At 40.4% G+C, this 19,786-nt stretch overlaps 1 protein-coding gene across 28 annotated transcripts in view; it reads right to left on the minus strand.

The window, feature by feature from the left end:
- Positions 1–19,786, minus strand: part of Abi3bp (ABI family, member 3 (NESH) binding protein) — a 219,568-nt gene that overhangs the window by 1,872 nt on the left and 197,910 nt on the right. For all 28 annotated transcript variants that reach the window (XM_013515155.1, XM_013515154.1, XM_013515153.1 and 25 more), the window contains 6 exons: positions 13,814–14,023; positions 11,963–12,071; positions 2,935–3,014; positions 2,184–2,213; positions 1,486–1,647; positions 219–341 (listed from right to left, as the gene is read on the minus strand). In XM_013515155.1, the coding sequence (XP_013370609.1) occupies positions 219–341; positions 1,486–1,647; positions 2,184–2,213; positions 2,935–3,014; positions 11,963–12,071; positions 13,814–14,023 (714 nt within the window). The remainder of the gene's footprint in view (positions 1–218; positions 342–1,485; positions 1,648–2,183; positions 2,214–2,934; positions 3,015–11,962; positions 12,072–13,813; positions 14,024–19,786) is intronic.

Raw genomic sequence — 19,786 nt, forward strand, 5'->3', positions numbered from 1 at the left:
AATACAGAATTGCTTAAAAGTAGAGTACATTTATTATGTCTGTAACTGACCTTGTCTGTAAGTGTCTGAGTTGAGAAACTTTTTCTTCATTTTTTTTCTAGCCAAATACTTAGAACAGTAGTTCGGTAGAATTATTTTTAACTTGATTACTTTTCTTGACATAGTTCTGAGTTAATCTATAAAGCACTCTTGCTTACGAGGACCATCAGAAAACATACCTTCTTTGGTGGGTAACTGATCAGGAGACAGATGCTGTCCTGTGCGGCCATCTAAAAATGAGTCCACGAACTGACAGTGATCCTCTCCGTGGCCCCTCTGGTCGCCTATGTTATAAAATTGCCCTGGAGAAGCAGAGAGTTGGTACATGACAGCTCTGAAGTAAATTGTTTCTAAGAGTAACCTTTCCTGTTCTTGCACGTTTTCCCTCCCTCCACTAGCCACCAGCGGCTCTGGACTGAGCTACAGAGTCAGTCTTCTAACGGGTGCCTCCGAGTTCTTTCTTCTGTATTATTTCTCTCTTCCTCTGTTTACAAATTAGTGATTTGTTAAAAGAGTTCAATTAAGGTAATGCTTTCCCCCACCTTTCGGGTAATTTTCTCTGGCAGCCCCCATTATACTAAGAATAAAACTTTATTTCAAAGCTCTATGAATTTAGCCTACGGAGCTGGCCAGGGTGTTTTCTGCCTCAGGTCTTCGGACTTTACATCTCTATATCTTTATTCTTAAGCCTTTGGTTGGTTCTTAAATTTTCTACTTAGTAGAAGTGATACCTTTATAGAGAGACCTTCGCTAAAACTATTCTAACTAAAGGAGTTTCTAATCCCTCTTAAGCCATTCTCTTACCCTTCTTAGAAAGGGACTTGCCTGAGAGTGCTCCTTAGGTATTTGTCCGTCTCCCTACATAGAGGAGGAGAGAGGTGTGCTACATGAAAGTGTCTTGTTTGCTACAACAGTGCCTGGCACAAAATAGGTAACACCATAAGTATTTTTAAAATGACCGGACATCTCATCTCCTAATGTTGGGGCCCGCCTTATATATTTGTCAAAATTTTTTATTGTGTGAATCTGGGATGAAAGTTACAGACTTTAGGGTATTGAGCAAAGAGTCAGAGCCCTTGTGGTATCTTAAAGATGCTATATTTCTTCCACAGTGATTGTTACGTACAGTCATTTTACGATCAGTAGACTTTTTACCCTTGGATGGCTGTGACAAAGTGGAACTTGAATGCACTAGTGCCTGTACATGGTCAGTGTGCCATGACCGCACTGTCAACTTGCTTCTTCACTACTTTCTAATAGCAAGGCTAAGTCCTTGTCTTCTGGGATGAGACTCTGTTTCAGTAACAGTTTGCTTAGAGGAAACCTTGAGTAGGGTACCCAATCACCCGTTAGTGCCTGGAACCTCACAGAAAAGGCCAAGGCGGAGAGTACAGTAAACGTTCTCTGAAGGGAAAGGTTCCAAACAGGGCTACTAGCCCTACTTACCTGTAAGGGAGTCGCTTAGATAAATCTTGTACCTAAGAGAGTTGCACAGCTGCACGCCTACAAATTTTTTATACCACGTCCTTTTGACATATTGTTTGCCTTTGCATTCTGAGTAAGAGTCTGAGTTAAAGGGCCTTTCGGTCCAGATGGCGTCTCTTCCTGCTGCAGTAGGAGAAGACATGGTTTGAGTTTATTGTCCGACTCCAGGCACTCAGGAGCTGTGCTCAAGAGTTTATAAAGCTGTCTGCAGAGTTCATCACGCACTTGCTGACACTGACATTTTTCCCAGCGCTAAATATGGAAAGCAGAACTAGTGCGAAACTTCAGAACAGACTCAGGTTCCTGTCGATAGTTACGTACATCTCAAAGCAGTATGTTTAGGTGCTAGATGTAGACTTTTCTTTAGGGACAAACTTAGGTTTATTTTTTGCAGCATGTTATAAGATTCAAACAGAAGTTTCAGTATGACACTGTTAAATTTACTTATCTGCCTGGTACACGTGGAAAAGTAAGTTTCAGAGGGTCTGTCTTGCCCCTGCACCCTGCAGTGTCCTCCCTTCTCAGTGTCCAGCAGCTTATTCACACCTGAATGATTTCTGAGAAAGCTAATGGTAAAAAAAATCCTAACCCAAGCTCTACCATGTCTCTAGTGCAGTCAGTTTAGAAATCGTGCTTGTTCCCCTGAGACGAATACTTACCGGAAACTGGCTCGCTCACTCTTGGGTCAGCTGAGGAGAGACAGCAGGCACAGAAGTCAGCCCTTAGTACAGTAAAGTTCTTAAGTCCTAAAGTTCCAGTGGCATGATGAAGGAGGTTTAAGTCTTAACTGCAAAAATGGTACATTCTTGCTAAAGACTGAATTCGGAAGTTTTCTTTGGAAAGGTCCTTGACTGAATAATTTGCCAGGTATTCAAAACCGTCCTTTTTATGTGAGGAGTAATGAGGAGCCTTTGTTAGTGTTCTAGCCTTCAATTTCAAGTTTCCTTTTTTATACAGAAAGTATTCACGGTAGAGTCACCAAGATACCATGAAGTGTAGTTGCCATAAAATCATGTAAATAATGCCGTACGTACAGATGTGTGTTTTAAGGCGTTGGAGCTTGGAATGTGTACTTAGAAAGTGTAGCAAATGCCCTTTCATGATGTGCTCACTGATACTTCGATCCTAGGCATACTACGGAGCATTCGTTCACCACATTTTTAGTGTAATTTATGCTTTTCTGAAGTGATGTATCTTTTTTTTTGACATAGAAAGAAATGAGGAAAAGCGTAAGTGGTGTTGTCATGAGGCTGCCTTCATCAGTTAGCTCTTCCCAAGAGACAGTTTTTTAGGAATTCCTGACACGAGTGTATAGAGTTTAGCTGTGCTTAAAACAGCCTCCCTCTGCGAAACATTTCTCCCATTGGATGCCTTTACATTCTTGTTGGGGATTAATACCCACGTGGTTACCTGACTCCGTACTGAATGCCACTGTGTTACTAGCTGGGCCTTCACCGAGTGGGTTTTTGGGCTTCACCTGGAATTCGTAGCTGTGTAGGGAGAAATAAAAATAATGGTAGTATATTATTGAAGAGTAGGAAAGCAACACTTCCTTGTTACACTGACGTCCCTCCTGGTTCTGTTTGAAATGATGATGACAGCGTGGGTTCTAGAAGGGATTGTGGGAAGCAAAATGCTTCCTTAATTTTACTTTCTAAATACATCCTCTTGTCTGATGTTTTATACAGCAAACATTTCTTCAGAAAGCCAAACCAGAAAGAACTGGGCAGGCTGGTAATAAGACAGAAGTACGTGGTGGGCCCAAGCTAATTCCGTCCGGGAGGCGCCTTCACTTTCCTTCAATGTCCCTATTTCCTCTGGCAAGGGAGGAGAAGTACCTTGAACTTAGCTAGTGAATTTAGGTAGTCAAGTAGTATTTCTCATTTGAACTGCCTGTGTCAGAACCAGGGTAGGGTGGCAGTGGGAAAGTTTGCTTAAAGTATGAATTGCTTGCCCGACCCCTGCTACTTGAAGTTTCTTTGCAAGGCTTTTGTGTCTCCTGGGACTCAGGTCTGCTGTGGACAACAGGGAGCCCCCATGTGGAGCAAAGGGGCTTGATAGTGTTACTTCACCCAGAGCCCAAGAGCAAGCGGACTGCCTTGGTGAACCAGAGGCACGCTGGCCAGGTCCTTCCCCTTTATGTAAAAACAAAACACAGATCCCTTGGAATCGTAGGTCCTTTTGATTCTGACCTTAAAGTTACTCACTGAGTCGTGCAGTATTTGACAGGTTTTCTTCATAGGATAATGTAAGCTGAAAGTTCTAAGAAACTCAAAACAGTGAAGCAGTTTCCCTTTGCCTCAAACTTGGCAGCAAAATAACTAGATTTAAAATCATCTTGAGTCACCTGATAATATTGTGAGCTAGATTTGTACAAAGTTTTTATAAACTCATTTACATCTTTGAATTAAATAAGAATGCAGAACACAAAAGGTAGATATTTTATAAGCAAGTGACAAAAAAAAAGGATGACAACTCTGGTACAGATGGTACCAACTGAACAGTAAAGGAATTTTCTGGGGTCCAGGGAGTCACTTTCTCGATGACTCTGGCACTGCACTGTAGCACTGCTAGAATTTAGTGTGAGAAGATAGGCCCTGGTATTATAGTGGGGCAGCTAGTTCTGAAGCACTTACTGTGTGCTGGATACATACACAGTGTACATATTCTACATATCCAGTATAAAGTAATCCAGCACAAATCCCGTGGGATAAACACTATTATCAGTTGGAGAAAATGCATATTTTATTCATGTATATATGTGTGAAATATATATATGCAGTGTTCTCACATGGGATATTTTCCAGATGCAGTTCTTCCTAAGAGTCCTAAGGGCTTCAGAACAAAATAAAACCATTAACAAAAAAGAAAAATGAAAAAAATCTCACAAAACAGGTGAACTGAGAATGGAAGGAAAAAAGTCACAGGCACCTGGAGATGGAGTCAAGGAGGAACGCGTTTCGCGTGCGTTCCGAACCGTTGCCAGCAGCCCTGGGCCTTGGCCGAATCTGACTGCTGGAGTCGTATCCATGGCTTTTTATTTCACAGTTATTTATATTTAAGCTGTATTTGTATTATGGCCACAAATATTTATAAGCTACTTTCTTGACAGTATTTTATGATACTTGGCAAATTTTAAAATAATTTAAAACAGTTTAACAATGAGGACATTTTTATGTGATTAAACCCTAAACAAAAAGTGTTTTTGTAGCAAAATCTTTCCCCAAAAGTATACTTTTTTTTAAGAAGAATGATACCATAAGTCTCTAATGTCTAAAGAGGAAATATTAATTGTACACAGAAAATAAGCACAGGATAAAGTTTTTAGCAAAGTTCTTTGAAATAAAAAATATAAGTAAAATTAGAATTTACAAATTTGAAAATATTCTAGAAATAGAGATACAAAATGAAAGTATGTAAGGAAATTGGGAAGATTATTTCAGGGAATACATTACTTCACTAGTAAGAATTGTAGACGAGGGCCAGGGATATAGCTCAGCAGCACAAGCACCAGCCTGGCAAGCACAAGGTCCTGAGTTTGATTTCTGATATCAAAAAAAAAGAATTATAGAAGAGAAAATAGGAGGAAAGTATGGTAGAAAATTGTTCCAGAAGTTGTAGAGTATAAGAAATTTCCCCAAACTAAAAGATACTTTTCTAGTTGAAAAGGCCTACTTTGTACTTGGGGGGTGGATTAAAGGACTAAAGTATTATAGGAGTTGAAAAATTTCAGAAGAGAAGAGGATAAAATCAAAACTCTAAAGACAGAACCAAAGGGTCCTGTTCAAAGGATCCAGAGTCAGAACGATGTTTGTTTGACCGTAACGGCAACAGCGTAAGTGAGGGGACATGCTCAAAAAGGAGCAAATGCTGCCTTTAAAAGTCTTTATTTTTTGTGATTTTATCCTGAAGTCTGTTTTCAGCTGAGCAGTAGTATCAAATTAAAGATGGGCTTTTAAAGCGTGTAGAGACTAAAAAACACTGTCTCCATAACTTTCTCAAAGTATGTTTCCCTGGAAGCTACAAAGTAAGTAACAGGGAAGACACGGGTGTGGGAGTTAGTGGATTTCACATAGGCACATGATGGTGGTGAGGGGCTCCAGAAGCGATGCTACTGTGAGCAAACAAATACAGAGGGCAGAAAAAGACGACTTGAATGTTTGACTGTTTTGAGACATGTTCAGTCTAGAACTACAGATTTAGTTAACTGAAAAAATAGCTAAATTAATAAAAAATGTTTGCCTCAGGAAACGAGTAGAAAGGAACTCCTTTTGTTGTGTTTGAGTTTTAACTTTTATTTTAAACTGGCAGCTTGATCCAGTGGTTAAGTCTGGTTTCTGTCATTATTACAAAATATCTGAGGCAGGCTTCTTTAAAAAGAAAGAGGTTCATGGTTTTGAAGGTACAAGGTCTAGGGCCCACATCTGATGCTGACATTCGGCTAACACAGTCCTGAGGTAGAAGAAGGTATCACGTGACAAGAGACAGGGTATGTGCCTGTTGGTGTTCTCTTCCTACATGGAAAGCAACTGGGATTCAGTCATGGGACCTCACCCTACAGATTTACCTAATCCTGAGCACTTTCCAGAGGTCCCACCTCTATAAAAACAGGGCTGTTAATTTTCCATCCTTTCAGTTCCTCGTCCCTAGGGATTAAACTCTAGGCTATGTTCAGGGGTACAAGAGCCATCTTCATAGAAAACAAGACAAAACATTTATTTCTGGAAAGAAATGAAAATTCAAAAGCCACTTACAAGACCAAGACTCACTCTATAAAAGTGAATGTCTAAATGGAGTACAATCCAGATGAAATCTGGGCCCCATCTAGGACCCGTCGGGTAAAATCTAACACCCCCCCTCCCGCCCCAATGCATTGCATAGTTCTTCCTGTGTAGGTGTGAATCTCACACAACCTTCCCCTACATACCTGGCAGGAGGTAGTGTGACCCAGTGGTCAAATACATGGTCTCTGTAGACAGAAAGACGGGTTTCTAGCCACTAATATGTGATTCTGAGCCGTGGTTTCTCTTCATACATAAAATGAAGCTAGTAACACTATTTGTGAGCACACTGTTGTCATTATAACTTCACAAAAACACAAACTTCTGAGGTTTGCATGAGGATTAAATGAGGTAACACAAGTAAAAGTAAGGGGCCTGACACAGTGATTATAAACACTAGTATTGTACCCTGTAGGATTTTTTTTGAGAGACGTTTTTATTGAGGACCTTGACAACACTACCATATACCTCTCAGTGTAGAATTCCTTGCTGTCACCTACTTGCGTTTTACTTGGTTAGAATAAGGCCAGAGCCAGTGAGTTACCAGAAAGATTGAAATTTTATTGGGTAAATCTTTCTGCCTGTACCTCCTTAGACTAAGAAAATAAAGTTAGAATGCATTGAGAAGTCTAGGAAGTTCTATAGCATTATCCTGAAAGGGAAAAGAATAAAGCATAGAGTTTGAGACCAAGTTTGAAAGCAGCTATAAAAATCAGCATCATCATAATACATGAGTTCACGTAAAAGTGAAAGTCCAGGGTTTCGGAAGGTGCAGCCCATGGTGCCTGAGGTAACTGTCAGAGCTGGGTGAGCCCTGCTGGGCAGGGTCTGCCTCAGACTAACCTCTTCAAGGTGAGGCGGAGGTGGGGGCACACGGGGCGCCCTCAGGTCAGTGGAGAAGGCCACTCTTTCTGTCATCTCTTCCCCCTCGTGTTCCTCCTTACAACTTTTTCCCTGGGTGTTTTCCCAGAATGCAGAGTGCTGAATGATATTTTTCATTGTTTGATGAGATTTTTCTGTTACATAGTCTCTAATGGTTTAGAAAATTGGCTTAACAAAAGTCTTACTAACCTCAAGCAACCTGCCACCCTGTAGCTGCTGTTTGGTTTGACTTTTTTGACTTGGTGATTTTACTTCTCCTGTGGTCTTTAAATGTCTGAGCCCCATTCAGATGACGTTTCCATCAGATGAAAAGAAAAGTGGAATAGGAAAAAAAAAGTAAGGGCCGCTCAAAAGGTCTGGGGACATGTAGTCAGTCGTTTGTGAAAGTGCGTCTCCAAGGACACTCCAAGACTATAGGAAGCATTTGTGGATACCTGGGACGTGCACAGTCATTGTGTAGATTTCAGAACGCAACTAAGGAGCAAGAGGACAGAGCTGAGCAAAAGGCGCACCGAACAAGCCTGCAGTGGTCGAGCTGGAGGAGCGGCACGCACCTGCAATCCCAGTTACTTGGGATGGGACGCCGATACGAGCAGTACCGCAAAACCCTCATCTCATAAGCAGAGCTGGGGTCAGAAGGAAGAACAGGGCTTAGCTGTCATGAGAAGTTATAAACTAGCTGCGGTTACGCCCCAAGGGATGTTCGTTGGGTCCCCCGTTTCTGTGGGGGGCGAGCAGTTCAGAGTTGAGCTGCACTTCACTTCTGCAGTGCTGCCGTGGCCTGCCCCCGCCCTTCCGTGGACTAAGGAGGCCAAAGGAAGTGTGAGGAGCACACGGCGACACGAAAGGAGGCCGATCTTTGTGGACCAGCAGGGTTCTGTGCTCCTAGTCCACTGCTTTTTTTTTTTTGGTTTTTCCCGGTACCGGGAACCGAACTCATGACCTTGCGCTTGCCAGGCAGGCGCTTTTGCCGCTGAGCTACATCCCCAGCCCCTCCACTGCTCTTTGCGTAGTGAAAAGTTGCTAAACTGAGCTATCAACTCAGGTTCTTCCTTCTTTAAAAAGGAAGGAGTTGCTCTTCTGCTCCCCACACCTACCATAAAACTAAAACTAAATAAATGCCTGATACTTTGGCAGCTTATTTGACTTTCTACAAAGCACGTGAGATGACAAGAGACATTGAAAAGTTAATGCAGAATTTCCAGAGGCCAGAATTTCACAGAAACACTATGAAAAGGATATAATGGCTATTCCACATGCCTGGTTCCTTCAGCCAGATTTACAGTTTATGAAAAGTTGCTGCCTCTATTCCAGCCGATCTTCAGAGTGCCAACATTTTATTCAATCAAACAACATAAACAAAGAGTCCTAAACAACCTTGGTGCCGCTGCGGCAGGCTTTAGTCTTACAGGAAGCACTGTTCTCCAAAATCCCCCCAAGCCAACAGAGGTCAGTAAAAATACTTGGGCAGATTAAGTGAATTTGATTTGTCTTAATTATCAGACAGAGGACATTTTCCATAGGAGATTGTCAGACCACAGAAAGGCTGGCACACACAATGGATTCTTCAGTTTTTCAGTGAAGTGAGGAAAGAAAGTGGGCTTATTGAAACCAAAGTGCAGGTTTAAAAGGCCTTTTCAGGACGGGGTGTGGCTCAGTGATAGAGCTCTTGCCTTGCATGCGGACGGCCTGGGTTCGATCCGCAGCACCGCACACACTAAATAAATAAGTCGCCTTCTTAGTGTCAGTGATTGCTGTGTCCAGCTCATCAGGAGGAACACAGCCCATGAATGCATTATCAAAATGTGTGCTCAAACAGTTCATCTGAAAACAGACTGCAGACAGCAAACGGTCGAGAGAAACTAGTTTCCTGGGAAAAGTTGTTACGCGGCTGGCCGAAGTTCCAGTTCCATCACTGACCTGGTGCACGGCTTAAACTACCATAAATTATGAGCTAGAAGAGACTGAGAGACCAGCACACCGCCTGTCCCTGTATGCACTCGTGTGAGATTTATGATTTGTTATACTTTATCAGTTCCTCTATTCACAGAAATAAAAATCATCAGCGATCTTGCAGACTCGGTGGGTTGCTCCATATTGGGAAAGCCCTCCATAAGGTTTTTCTTTTAGTTGCACAAGAGCCCAAGGACAGAGAGGATTGGTGTTCCTAGGTGAGTATAGGACAGGAGTGGAGAAAATAAATGGAAAGTAATTATCACAAGTAGGCACTGGTGGATTTGAATAACAGCACTTCCATGTGTCCTTAAGGGTGAGAAGTGAGAGACGGACGCTGTAACATTTCTCTGCCCTCACTTGACTGAAAGTTACGGCTTCCCTTCCCTGTGCAGTGCGTAACCACAGCCCACTACAGCTGCAGGCAGCCGCGGGCCTGGCCCTGGGCATTCTGCTGCCCTTCTAGGTGCCCCCAGGAGTTGCAGAGTCGTCATAAGGCCCTGTCTCTATACGCAGGGAAACCCAGTGCCTGATGTGGAGCCAGACTCTCATTTTGGCAAAATTCCGCTGAGTAGCCCTTTCCTGTGGGCTACTTTTTGAGCTTCTGTAGAGGAGATAAAAACCTGGCTAAGTCTAAAAACGTGTAGAAGTCTGGCTTTCTCTGTGAGAAGGAAAAAGGAGCACGATCTCTCGTCATTTGTTTTTGGAATAATACGTGATCATTTAGGATTTCTGACCAAAACAAGACTACAGATCTTTAATCTCCACCTTGAGTCTTCCGGTTTAAATGTTCCAACTCCAGGCTCCACTCCACCTATGTCAGTGTGTAAACATTAGCCACTTTTTTCCCCATCAGTCCAATTGGTGGAAAAAGTGTTACCAAGACAAATGGTTGACATCTCTGTCCTGGTAGTGGAACGTCACTCTAGTAATTCCTTCAGAAGTTTATTATCCTCCAGTTCGTCAGGTAGGAAAGGCCAGAAGCTCAGCAGCTATAATTCAAGACGTGAGTCTGTGCGCTAACACACACTTGCTCACACTCGCCTGCCACACTCACCCAGCCGGCTGCTTTCTACTACAAGTCTCGGTCTAGATGCCACCTTTTCCAGGACAGTTGTCCTACCTGTGGTGGACATTCCCCCTGGGCTGCTCTGCAGTTTCTGGCCTACTTCCACCGGTCTTCCACCGCTTCAGGTAGGACACTCGGTCATTAGATGCTTCTTGCTCGCCTTGCTGCCTCGTGTACTCAGGGGTATGGCCAGAACACGGGCACACAGCCGAACACAGCCTTGACGCTGGATACACATTAGCTGACTGGAAATGCAGACCTCTTACAAACAGATGGGCCCTAAAATTTCACCCGAAAGACTGTGTTCTACATTTTTACTGTGAGCTAATGGCTGCGCTGGGAGACGTTCCGAGAACAGCCTGATTCAGAAAAGGGGAACAGAGTGCACATTTAGAAACTGGACAGCTTTCATTAGAAATCGTATTCCACAGGCCACTTTTTATTAAGTGGAATGAAAAAGCAGGAAACTAAAACGAAAAACCAGGTTTTGTGAGCACACATGTACCTATTAATAAGACAAAATTGAATTTTTTTCTTTCTTTTTCCTAAAAATGTATCCTAGTAAAATTGGGCTCTGTCTTTCAGTTGTGGTAAGGAAACAGAATCGGGACCATCAAGTAGGTCTTTTACTAAAATATGTGCTTATTTTGGCCAAGTTAAATCTTTTGAAGAAAATGAACAGTTAACAAAATTTTCCGTGTTACAGTTCAAACAAAAAAATGCTGAGAAACCACATTTGTAGGAGAAATCATTTTTGCAGCATAAGACTAAAGTTTATGCACAGTAAACCATCTCTAATGAATGAGATGCTTCTTTTTCCTCAAACGTTTAGAAGAATCCCTCTACCACCAGAGCTGAAATAGGGGTTGGAAGAGTGAAACAATGAAAAAAAAAGCTCTTATTTTTTCTCTCCGTAGTAAACTGATAAAATATTGTGTGTTTTAGATTTACAAAGGAATCAAGAACTGTGCAGTGTTGTGAATAACCTGGTATCAGGGTGTAATAAGGGATATCTAAAAAAGTTGTTTATTATAGAACAGTGTTAAAAATACGCAACTCAGCTAGGCGTGGCGGTGCAGGCCTGTAGTCAGAGCACTTGGCGGAGCTGAGACAGGAGGACTGCAAGTTTGAGCTCAGTCTGGGCAGCTTAGAAGCTGAGCAAGACCTTGACTCTAAAGAATATATAACAGTGCAAAGACCCTGGGTTCCATCCCAAGTATCACCCCCCCAAAAATATGCTGCTCCATTGTCAAGACAGTAGTCTCAATTTCTTAATGATAAAATGTCCCTAAAGCAAGTAATTTCTGTATCTGGAACTGGGATGTTATTATTTAAAGTATTCCTTAGTACTAAAACTACCTACAGCTTGTCACATGGCTTCCATTTTTTTTTGGACTTTTCTGGCCTGAAAGCCAAACTCTTCAGAGTCTCAAATCCAGTTTGCATCATCCCCGTTCCGGTCAGCTCCTGCCCAGAGTGTCTTAGTTGTGGTATTCAATATCAGGGTTTGATATCAATGGCCGTTTTTAATGTTGCTGGTACCTTACAAGACCATTTTCTTTTGGCCCTTTTATCCCCACCGATAATTTGCATATTGGCAACACACGTCTCCTGAGGTATTTAATGTCACATACAGAAAGCTGGAGTGAAACACAAGCTCTGCTAAGACAGAGAAGATGAAGTAATTCTATTTCTTGGTTGGCGCTATGGCTTCTGCACTATCAGAATTCACCTGGAACAGCCCGAGGCTTACCTTGTGTCTGGTTTCAGATTTTCCACTGTGGAGAAAGTTTGATTTGTAACCTGAATGGACTTATTCTTCCCACTGAATGACCCATTTTCTCTGGATATAACTTCATATTCTGAAAAATGATAACAAAAAGAATAATTGTCTTCACGTCCTAGTTGATTTAATGGCTTTCGAAGCTAATAGTATAATATAGCCATTTATAAAAATAAGCAATTGTAATTACAGTACTAGAAACATGTTGATCTTATACATTATCAATTTCCAGATAGGGATGGTCACCCCAGTGGATAAAGGTCCCCAAAGCCCTTTGGGAGTTGCTTACTGGCCATTTCTGCTTTCTCTTTGTCAGACCAGAGGAAAGCCTGGTAAAGGCTAATGACCTCCTGTGGCTGACTGAGATACAGAGCGGGTCATCATGTTGGGTAGGAAAGTCTGCCACCGTCAGGAAGCCCAGTATGGGAAACACGCGGCGAGGGGTGATGCCTGTGTAGAGGCCGTGTTTCCTAATCTGTGGGGCTTCATATGCAGGCTGAGGTGAAGGTCATTGACTGGTACAGCTGCAAAACTCTGAGCTTTAAAACTACATCGACAAACAACAGTCAACCAAATAATAAGCTGTTTTTCTGTATTTACAATTATAGACTTGGGAGGTTTTTATACCTTTCGCTTATGCTACCTTGATTATTTTCTTTGTAGTAAAGGAAAATCCCGTCTTTGAGGCCTGCACAGAGGTGTGCGGACTTTCACTCACAGGCATGTTTCTATGCAGTGCTAGGGCTCTTCAAAACAGACTATCAGAATAAGAGAATAAAATTTACAGGCTTGTCAGTTGGTCTTCCCTGCTGTCCACTGAGATTTGAACTTAATGCATGTGACAAGATGATAGAACTAAAAACAAATCAAAGCATCACACGACTCAAAGTCACTCCACTGGCGCGGAGAGATGAGAGCTCGGCCTCCCGGGAGGCGGGAGGGTGTGAGAACGCCGGCAGGCGCTGCTACGACGCTGCTGTTGTTCCGAGGGGAACACTGGAAATAAAATGAAAACTACAGCAGCTCAGGGAAACCTAAAATTTCCAATTCTACTTCGGAAGGAATTTTAATAGTTTATTTAAAAACCCAAAAAGGAAGATGACATTTTGGGGGAACAATTTAACATGACCGTCTTTCTGAACATCAAAACAGAACGGGGAGACAGTGAACCCCATCTGGACACGGCCACTGCAGCCGCTCAGCACTCCTGACTGACGCGCACAGAGGAGCTCACTCAGATTCCTCTTTGCTCTCCCCTGGGCTTTTTATTCTAGAAGAGCATGGGGGGCTGGGAGATAGCTCAGTGGCACAAGTGCCTGCCTGGCAAGCGCAAGGTCCTGAGTTTGATTCTAGGTACCAAAAAAAAAAAAAAAAAAAATAGAACATGGAAAAGAGAGGGAGGGAAGACCGGGAGTTCAAAATTGTGCGTGTTACATCTTTCCTCAGCTGTTAAGCGGTATTTGCTGGGGAAAAAAGCTGTAAGCAAATTTAGTTTTTAAAGAATTTAAAATGTAAGCAAACTGGAATTTTAAAAATATGGCAACCACATGACTTCATGGAAGGAGACAAACCAAGCCACTCACCTTGAATTTAGTTTCAGGAATATCGTATAAAGTGATCTGCTAAATTAAAAGGGAGCCCCATTACAAGGACAGAGATAAACTTGTCCCGTCCTGCCATACTTTGGACAGTGTGCCATAAATAGAACAACTCGAGGACGCCTTCTCCTCAGAGAGCCTCACACGCTCCTGCTCCGCCCAGGGCACCTCATGTTGTGGAGGGTTCCCACCAAGGCAGCAATCCCTCGTGCCACCATCTTACCAGTGACAGTGTCATTTAATGGCTTTTCCCAGTCCAAGATGACGAACGAGGGGCACCCCTCCACAGTGACCACGGTGAGGTTGGTGGGCGGGTTCTGTGGTGGGCTGGTGGCGTGGCCTTCCATGGCCTCCTCTGTGGGGAAGCGTTGGACGGAGTCGGTGATGGAGCACGGCTTGCTCTCAGGCTTTGGGATGTACCGTACATGGGGACCTGAGAGTAAGAAGGCTGAAGTTACCGTTTTTGAAACTTGTAAAGATAGAAATGAGCTCGTAAATAGAATCATCTCGCTATGGACGTCCAGTCTCATAGGCAGATGGTTGAAAGCAGTGTTGTTGATGACTCAGACTTGTAAAAGTCCAAAATTCTGTATCTGGAATATATGATGTGGATGTTGTTGAATTATTTACAAAGTTTTATGTTGATATTAAAAAAATTTGGTCCTGTGGGCTTGGCTTAGTCATATAATTTCTGAGACTTTGAGTCTTGCTTTGGTGGTGGGGAAGAATGAGCCCTACAGTAAATACAATTCTGGTCTCACCTAACAAATCTTAAAAGCTAGACTCAAAAAGATCAGTAGTTTCAAGTAATTTCACTGTACCTATGAGCAAAATTCAAGAATATTTTAAGAAAAAAAGTATATGGCATTCACCAAAGAGAAATTCACAAGAAAATATTACCCAGAGTGAGGAGAAAAATTAGTCATTTGAAACCAGTTTAGAACTTCTGTAGATGTTAGACTCACCAGCAAGAATAATGAACAGTTATCTTTATAATCTGCATGTTCAAAAAATTAAGACATGGAAGATATGAGAAGACCCAAATCAAATTTCTAGAAATGAAAACTATAATATATAGGATACAAAATACATTGGAAATAATTAATACACAAAGGATATTATAAAACAAAAGCAAACTTGAAGACATACCAATAAAAATTACTCAAAATAAAAAATGGGCAGAGTAAAGAAATGAAAAATAAGTAACACTGGGCTATCAGACAACTTCAAGTGTTCTTATATACATGTAATTGAAGCACCCGAGGTAGTACCTGGGTAAGTAGGCAGGAAAAAAATAATAACTCAAAAGTTTCCAAGTATAATAAACATTCTAAATGTATAAATCCAAAAAGTTCTAGAACATTTAAGTGCAACAAACATGAAGATAACTATGCCAGTCAAGTCAAGTTTCTCAAAACCAATGAAAAGAGAGAATATCTAGGGGAGAGCCCCCCAAAAGATGTTACATATAGAATTACAAAGGTCAGGGTTCTAGTGGCCATTTCACCGGAAAGAATGCAAGTGAGAGACAATGTAGCAGCACCTTCAGATATGTAGAGTAAAACCTGTTATGTAGAATTCAGTAACTAGTGAAAATATTTTAAAACAAGCAAAAGAAAAATACATTTTAAGAAACACAAAACCTGTAAGAATCTGTTACCAGCAGACTCACACTGTAAGACATTAATTTTTTTCAGGTTAGAGGTAAAAATGATACTAAGTGGACATAAGAGTCCACCCAAAGGACAAAGAGTAGCAGGAGCAGGAACTGTACTGATAAATATATACAGTGCTTTCCTGACATTTAAGACTATATCTGCAAAGATAATTTACTGTTAAAGATAATTGGTTATAATTTATATAACATGTCAAAGCATAAAATATGACAATAGAAACCCAAAGAGCAGGAGGACACAAAAGACATTGCACGAGTGTAAGCATCTCTTATGTGAAGTTTTTAATTATTACTAGAAGATAGATCAGGGTAAGTTAAAGTTACACTCTATAAACCTCAAAGCTGCAACTAAAACAAATTTACAACTAGCACAAAAATATAATTTCAAACAGAAAAAATACAAGCGTAAATAAAATTTGAAAAACAGAGTCAAAATGATCTGAAGGCTGAAGAAGACGAAAAAGTGGAATACAGTCTAGATGGGCCAAATAGAAAACAAAGCAAGATGAAGGTTCAGAACTGACACTATCAGTAATATTAAATAAGGTTCTGTACATGCCAAGCCAGTTCTGATTTGATTTTAGAAAAACAAGATGGGAGAACGCGAGGATCAGATGGCTTAGTGGGAAGTACTATGAAACACTCAGCAACGGCGTCTGAACATCTGTTCGAAATGCGCATTAACTACACAGGGTCTTACTCTTTACCACACACTCAACTGAAGGCAGAATGGATCGAAGACCTGACATTAAAGCAAAGGCGTGGGGTCTGTTGGAAGACAGAACAGGTAAAACTCTCGAAGACACTGGTGTAGGCAAAGACTTCATGAACAAAGCCTCGATCTCACAGGAACTATCACGAAGAATCAACAACTGGGACCCCATCTTATTAAAAAGCTTCTCTTCACAGCAAGAGAAACCAACAGAGTGAAGAGACAACCCACAGTGTGGAAAATTTTCTCAGCTGTTCCTCAGACAAAGGGTTACTATTGAGAAAAACATGAAGAACTCCAAAACAATCAGACCCTCCCAAATTTAAGAGCCCAATCCGAAGTGTGCATCTGAGATGAGTACACACTTCTCAGATGAAGAAATACAGCCAATAAATACATGAAAAAATGTTCAGCGTCACTGGTCATCTGAGATGCAAATTAAAACAATGCTGAGCTTCCATCTCACGCCATTAAAAATGGCTATCATCAAGAAACCAACTATAACAAACACTGGAGGGACTGTGGGGAAAAAGGAATGCTTCTCCACTGCTGGTGGGAGTGTAGACTTGTACAACTACTGTGGAAATCAATGTGGAGATTCCTCACAAAACTAGAAGTTCCACTTGACCCAGCTGTTCCTCTCCTTAATATCTTCTGGGAAGAATTAAAAGCATCATACCATTGTGATATATGCACAGTCATTATTATAGCAGCACAGTTTGTAATAGCTAAATCTTGGAAACAGCCAAAATACCCATCAACTGGGGAATGGATAAAGAAGATAATTTATTTTTTATTTTTTTAAATTTTAAAAATAAAAGGAGGAAAATATTAACAGACAGACAACCTTTTACAAAATAGCAAAAGAACAGTACAGACAATACAGAGTTACAAACAAAGAAGATGAAATTTTAATACAATGGAGTATTACTCTGCCATAAAGAAGGATAAACTTGAGACACTTCTAGATAAATTGATGCACCTTGAGACCATACTCTGAAGTGAGATAAATCAGACATACATGTGTAAATACCACATTGTTTCTCTGGTGTGAGAAACCAAAAATGTAAATAAGGTTCAAAATGTTTAATATGTATTGTGAAATAGGAAGAAAATGTTCAGTTGGGGAGGGGAAGAAGAGAAAGGGGAGGGGGAAGAAAAGAAAGGAAAAGTTTAAAAAAATGAGAAAAGAAGACAAACACAGAAACAAAGCTAATGTAAATGGGAAGGGGAGAAGCAGTTGAAGGGAGGGTAGGGGAATGGGGATGAAAGTTATATACAGGTACAAATTCTCTATGATGAATGTGATCATTATGTGTCTCTAAAATGTACCAATAAAATATGATTGAAAAAAGAAACTATAAGCAGTCTAGAAGTCAATAATATTAGGATGAGAAAAATTTACACTAATAAAAATAAAGCTTGACTGAATATTTAATATCAACAACTTAGATTTCAGAGCATTGAATATTACCAGACATAGAAAGGGTTACTGCATAATGATAAATGGTGAATTAGTTAGGAGGTTTTTTACAATCTTAAATAACTTGTACCTGTACCTCACTATACACATCTAAAATATGTGAAGCACAAACTGACAGATCTGCAAGTAGAAATACCGCCATAGTCACAGTTACAGATTTCGGTTCTCTCGTCTTATGCTCTAATTGATAGGCCAAGTACACAGAAAATCAGAAAACCTTCCCACAAAGAGAATGTTAGACACAGATCCCTAAACATTTAGGAAGAAACAATAGCAATTCTAAACAAATTCTCCCAGAAAGTTTAAGAGAAGAATTCAGCATTATCCTAATACTCAACCTGATTGTACATTATAAGGAAACTACAGAGCAATGTCCTTCATGAATACAGCTCTAAAAATAATCTTGGATAATTAAATCCAATGCTACACAAAACATGAATATATTCTGATGAAATGGGGTTTGTTCCCAGCATGCAAAGTTCATTTAATTTTTTTAAAAAATCAATTCATCATATTCACAAACTCATAAAGAAAAGCCACAATCATCTCCATAAAAGCAGATGGATCAGGTACAACCTAGCATCAGTTTCTGATAAGAATTCTCATCATACTAAAAGAGAACTTTCTCAATGCAACGAAAGCATCCCTGAAACATCTACAAGCAACACAGACTGAGTGCTTTTCCTGTAAGGTTATAGGAAATGATCTCTCTTATCCCCATTTCTATATAATATCTTACTGGAAAACCTAGCCGGTGCAATACATTGAGAAAAAAATAAAGCCACGCAACCTGAAAAGAAAGAAGTAAAACCGTATCCTCCGGTAACTTAATTCTGTATGTAGAAAGTCCATTCGGTCTACTAAAAAACTACTGGAATTAACAAGCTTTGCAAAGTTCCAGGACACAGGTTGACTGCACAAAATCAATTATCTTCCTGCATACTAGCAACCTGCAATTAAAGATTGGGAAAATACTACTTTTATGATTGTCTATACACTGAGAATGTGAAGACTTTGATGAGAGAAACTTACAAGACTGAAATAAGTGACAGCGCACACTATGTTCATAGAATTGCTCAGCTGTGAATTTTTCCTAAATTACCTATGGATTCAATGCAACTGCACACAAAACTCAACAAAACTACCTTTTACGTAGTGACGAGCTAATTCTAAAATCACATGGAAATTAAAAGGACCCAGAATCATCCAAACAACTTTGAAAAATTGAAACAATATTGGGAGACTAATACAACCTCATTACAAGGTTAGAACTCCCCCAGGAGCCCAGAAAGTGAGGTGCTGGTAGATAAACAGATCAATAGAACAGTCTAGAGAGTCCCTGAGCAGATCAGCAGAGATGGACAGTTGGTTTTGGCAAAGGAAGTTCAGTGGAGAACGGATAAGTTTTTCAGTGAATGGTGCAAGGACAACTGAATAGTCATAAAAAGGACACCTATCGTACCTTGTATCATATATAGCATTGTCCTCAGTGTGCACCATAAAGTTAAATGGAGAAATACAAAACTTCTAAAAACATGGGGCAAAAACTCTTCGTGATTTTGATTTAATGAAATATTTTTAGATATGATACAAAAACGGATATTAGGATAAGCAACGATGCCCGTATCTTGTACCTTGAGCAACTAATTTAAAGATAACAACATGTGATGCATTAGCTATTGTTATTCTACTATTATTTTGTTATGGAATTCTGTTTTACCTTTTTTCCTAAAATAAAATAAAAAAGAACATTATGAGCAATTTTATGTAGATAAATTTGACAAAACATTAGATTAATCCTTTGAAAGACAGAATCGCAAAGCTCACTAAGGAAGAAAAAATACTCTGAAAAGTGCTATACCTTTTAAAGAAAGTGAATTCTATAAAAACATTGATAAACTGGAATTAAAAAAGAAGACATATACTAGGGAAAATATTTGCAAATATTGCTAAAAATATTTAGAAAATATAAATATTTTCAAAACTCAACAATAAGTAAACAATTCCATTTAAAAAGTGGGCAAGCCAGGCGTGGCAGTGCACACCTTTATTTCCAGTACTCTGGAGGCTGGGGCAGGAGGATCACTGTGAGTTTGAGGCTGGCCAGAACTACACAGTGAGTTCAAGGGCAACCTGAACTACATAGCAAGACTCTGTCTCAAAATAAAAAATTTAGAAGAGGGCAAAAATTTGGACATAAATAAATACAGATAGAAAATAAACTTGTGAAAAAGTTTTCAGGCCCTGTGGTCCTTAAGAGAGGCACATTAAAACCATAATTGGATAACACTACACACCTATTAAAATGGTGAATATTTTGGGGTTT

Source organism: Chinchilla lanigera, unplaced genomic scaffold, assembly GCF_000276665.1.
Source record: "Chinchilla lanigera isolate Chin_1 unplaced genomic scaffold, ChiLan1.0 scaffold00026, whole genome shotgun sequence".
Classification (NCBI taxonomy): domain Eukaryota; kingdom Metazoa; phylum Chordata; class Mammalia; order Rodentia; family Chinchillidae; genus Chinchilla; species Chinchilla lanigera.